At 37.5% G+C, this 4,726-nt stretch overlaps 1 protein-coding gene across 1 annotated transcript; it reads left to right on the top strand.

Annotated features, from left to right (window-relative positions):
• The first annotated feature begins 1,118 nt into the window (after nucleotides 1-1,118).
• On the top strand, nucleotides 1,119-4,178 carry LOC143589822 (homeobox-leucine zipper protein HAT4-like). The gene is made up of 4 exons (XM_077070472.1): nucleotides 1,119-1,513; nucleotides 1,662-1,966; nucleotides 2,063-2,142; nucleotides 3,413-4,178. Exons 1-4 carry the CDS (start codon nucleotides 1,309-1,311, stop codon nucleotides 3,771-3,773), a joined length of 951 nt encoding a protein of 316 aa, XP_076926587.1. The 5' UTR covers nucleotides 1,119-1,308; the 3' UTR covers nucleotides 3,774-4,178.
• The last annotated feature ends 548 nt before the right edge of the window (nucleotides 4,179-4,726 follow it).

Raw genomic sequence — 4,726 nt, 5'->3', positions numbered from 1 at the left:
TATTATAAATATTTAATGTAATAGTAAAGCACTGTTCATTCTACGTGTCTAACATCATGCTTTACGCCAAATGTTTATATTCTATTGATAGTTTGAAAAACGTTTGGAACGATCACCAGTATCCGAAAGAGTCTTTATGAGATGTGATATCAATCATATATATTAATTTTGATGCTTTATTCCTGATTCATCATGGAATACCATAAAAAAAAGACCATTATCATGAGAAAATCTTATTGAGTCAGATTTCAAACCTAAGACTATAAAATCATAAGTCTTAACTCTTAGCCATCACCTCATTTTATTGGACCATAATATCACAAGCGTCAAATCTTTATATTCTATATTTAATCTTTTAGAGTTAAAATATGCTATATTTTAATTAACTTATACAATTGTTGCATAATTATAAATTTATCTTATAATCAAAAAACAAAATCTAATTGTGACCTTTAAAATGAGTTTGGAATTTAACTTATAGTAAGATATATTTGAAGCTTATTGTTTTAAATAGAATATATGTTTTTACAAATTTGATGTATCAAGAAATAACTATGAGCCATTAAACTTCAATTAAATAGTATAAAATTCAAATGAGAAACATCCGCAAACAATTTATAAAAGATAACTCACACGAAGGACACACTATGTAACTAACCTTTTTAATTAAAAAAATAAATAAATAAATATAAGTCATTTTTTACATTTTTTTTAACAGTTTTTATTTAGAAAGAAAGAGGATAGTGACTACACTGGGTGAGAGGAAAGTCTTAACCCATCCATTAGTCAACCTAACCCAACCACAGTTAAAACTCTAACCACTATTCCAAATCCAAAATCCCCAATTCCAGACCAATTTAACCCCACCAATCCACAAAGTCCAACTCTCCAAAGCATAACCCAACAATTACCAACATGTATAATGCATTCATCACCTTTAAGTTCTCTCTCTCTCTCTCTTCCATGCAAAAGCTGAAGCAAACCAAAGCTCAATCCCATCATCATCATTGTGCCAACAGAGCCATCCCTGACACATATCATGATTGCACATATCACCAACCTCTTTCTCTTCTCTCTCCTCCTATACATACAATACAATATATATATATATATATATATATATATCTAGACATATAGGTGTGTTGTTGGTGTTTTCTCTGTGACCACCCCAGTGAATTAACCTCTGAAACACCAAATGAAAAATAAAAGCCAGTGAATACACCAAAAAACCAATTGGAATCACTCTCCTTTGTCCCCCTGATAGAGAGAGAATCACACTTTCTATTCTAGTGAGAGAAACACTTCTTCATGGCGGACAAACACGACGGTCTCACCCTCAGCCTCAGCTTGAAATGCTCAGAAACATATCCACCACCACCACCTCCGCCTCCACCGCCCGTAGCACGTTTTCCGGCGAGTCTGTTACCGTCTCCACCGATGTCGTTTCTTCAACGTCACGTTGTCAATCACCCGAAGCTCTCGTTCATGATCGGTCACAACGTTCCTACCACTGGTAAGTATAAATGTACAAGTCACATTGCATGACGAATGCATGTGTAAAAGTATAAGATATAACTTCACCAAATAAACAAACACACACGAATGCACGTGTACGGATAACCGTGCAGATTCATGTAAAACTTTTTCTTCACTGTGTGTAGATCTGAATTCGGAGACGAGATCTTACCAGCGAATGATCGACGTTAACCGGCCGCCGCCGTCAACATCGCAACGTGAAGATGAAGTTTTCGTTTCGTCACCGAACAGCACGGTGTCCAGCGTCAGCGGTAAGCGAGTCGAGCGAGAGGATAACGAGGCGGAGCGAGAGTCAAGCTCTCACGGCGTCAGCGGTGACGATGAAGACGACGGCGGAGACGCGTCGGTGGCGAGAAAGAAGCTCCGGCTGTCGAAGGATCAGGCGGCGGTGCTGGAAGAAACATTCAAAGAGCATAATACTCTTAATCCGGTCAGTGGCACTTTCGTAATTTAATTCAACTTCAAACCTGTTATCATTATTATTATTCTTGTAATTAATTAAATTTTTTTGTTTTAAATTTATTAGAAGCAAAAACAGGCATTAGCGAAACAGCTGGATCTGAGGCCAAGGCAGGTGGAAGTTTGGTTCCAAAACAGAAGGGCAAGGTAAGAAATTAACTCTTTTACCAAGGGTAAAATCGGAATAGCAAATATTTATTGTACAAACGGACAATGCATGGGTTGTCTTTACATGGAGGGTACTATAATTAATACACATAGTACCACTAATCCTTCCTTTTTTATTACTACTGTATAGCATTCTGAGAAAGTATAGCTCGTGCATTAAGAGTTGTACATAAATAAGCCTAATGTTTTTAAACTTTACTGTACTATAAAGTTTGAAATCCGATTTGGGGTGCCGGTGTTAATGCACTGGGTACAAGTGGGTAGGATTTGACCTTATTAAGTACCTTGGTACTTTAACAACATGGGGGGTTTGTAGTACATGCATGCATCATTAGTTGTACATTTGGCTGAACATTTTTGGTTGGTTTCGCTGTTCCAAGTTAGTAGCCAATAAGGGGTATGAAATGGCATTGATTATGATGCCCTCATTAGACCTAGACCAACTAGAATTGACATAAAGTCAACTCATTTAGTACCAATGAGTTTATATTTTCAAGAAAATTAGTGTCTGTATATTTGACCCTTCAGTGGTAGATTTGCCTGTAAGGCTGAGGGGTGCGGAGCGCTAGTCAGGGCGCGTGAGGGCGTTCGCTAGCGCCCCGGGGCGCGAGAGCCACACCACCGGGGCGCGAGAGGGGCGCGAGAGGGGCGCGAGAGCGGAAAACGAGGCAGGCGCGGGCTGGGTAGCGGCTGGGAATGGCGTGATGATGCATGGGATTCCGGAATAGAGCCGTTGGGCTCAATATTATATTAAAAAAAAAAAATTGTTTTTATGTTAATAGATTTTTAATTAACAAAAAATTGAAATCAAATCGTAAAAACTATCTTCTAATTAGTTTTCATGTTAATAGATTTTTAATTAATGTTTTGTTTTTAATAATACGTTTTTTTAATACATTTATAAAAAAAAAAAAAAAAAACCGCTCGCTCCCCCTCTCGCGCCCCTCCACACCATGCCCCGGGGCGCTATCACCACTACCAATACCCATCTTATCAAGTTTCTCTCTCTGCCACACGTCACAATATTATTGGATGGCGCCCCCACTCACGCCCCCTCTCGCGCCCCCCACACCCCTCAGCCTAAGGGCAAAATGGTCTTTTAAGAAAGTTTTCAATTCTTGGATATGTGACCAATATCATTTTGGAAATGTTACTATGTTATTATTGATTTTAATTAATATAATTATATGTATTATATTATGATTTTTTTTGTTTATTTAATGGTTTATAAAACGTTCGGATCTTATAGGACGAAGTTGAAGCAAACAGAGGTCGACTGCGAGTACCTAAAGCGTTGCTGCGATACGTTAAACGAAGAAAACCGACGGTTGCAAAAGGAAGTTAACGAACTTAGAGCTCTAAAACTATCTCCACAATATTACATGAACATGAACCCACCAACCACATTGACCATGTGTCCACAATGTGAGCGTGTAGCTGTGTCATCAACCTCTGCGGCCAATACATCCTCAGTCATGGGTTCAACTAGTGTGACCAAACCGCTCCTTGGCTTGACGCCCTCCAACCACCAAAAGCAGAACAACCTCTTCCTACCGCGAGCCTCAGTCATCCCTCATCGGGCAGTCGATGGGCACCACCCTCGGTGGTAAAATTACAAATTTACCCTTGGGGAAGACTGGCAAATGGGTAAAAATGTGGAGATGTCAAATGTGATGGGGAATGATTTTGTTGGAGTAAAGTGAGATTTGATGTAGGAATGGGAGGGGGACAATGTGGGAAATTGATTTTTTATTTGTCTTGGTGTTCTTGTTTTTCATTTTGTTTTAATTTATTTGGATTTTGATGGGTTGCTTTTAGAATCTAAAGCTTAGTCATGTATCATGATGCCTATATTGTGTCTTCCCCCATGCTATTTGGATGTGGGACCACACAATTTGAGGATAACATGATTGGTCTGTATATATTTGCTAGTATTAAAATATGTTGTGTTGTTTATGCACCTACCCATCTCCATCTCATAATTCCTTCATTTCTTAATCTAGCCCTTTTTGGTTAATTAAAAACATCTTACAATTATGGTATACAATATGTGGAGTTGATCTTTATTTGTGATTTTCCATTAGAGGTATATATCCACTAATGGATCAAACTTGTTAAAACACCTACATTCAAAGTTTTATATAATTTACTATAAAACGATTACAATAAAGTGGCAGGCAAACGGACAACAACCTACATTTAATTTGTAAAATGTAAAATATGTATATTTATTTATCATAAACTTAAACTTGATACTTTGATATGTTAGTTGGACAATTTATTTCAAATGTGATATTATTACTAGGATTTAAGAGAAGTATTTGGCACATGTTTCTAGACACCAAATTCCTACAGGACATTTAATGGAATGTATGTGGACGACTTACATTCATGTGGGCCAGGGGGTGCCTCTTCCCCACTTAACATCAATAGACAACAGTAGTAAGTTAGAAAGCAACTAATCATTCAAGACATATTGGACTCTTTACTCTTTTACCATGAATGAATATTAAATGCATTAGACACATATGTAGAGAGAATTACAAACTATACCAAAACGTAA

The sequence above is a fragment of the Bidens hawaiensis genome, unplaced genomic scaffold, assembly GCF_021521415.1.
Source record: "Bidens hawaiensis isolate Kalapana, Puna unplaced genomic scaffold, B.hawaiensis_p1.1 tig00037826_1, whole genome shotgun sequence".
In the NCBI taxonomy this organism is placed as follows: domain Eukaryota; kingdom Viridiplantae; phylum Streptophyta; class Magnoliopsida; order Asterales; family Asteraceae; genus Bidens; species Bidens hawaiensis.
The sequence above is the reverse complement of the archived record's forward strand: the minus strand, read 5'-3'. Positions and strand labels throughout refer to the sequence as shown.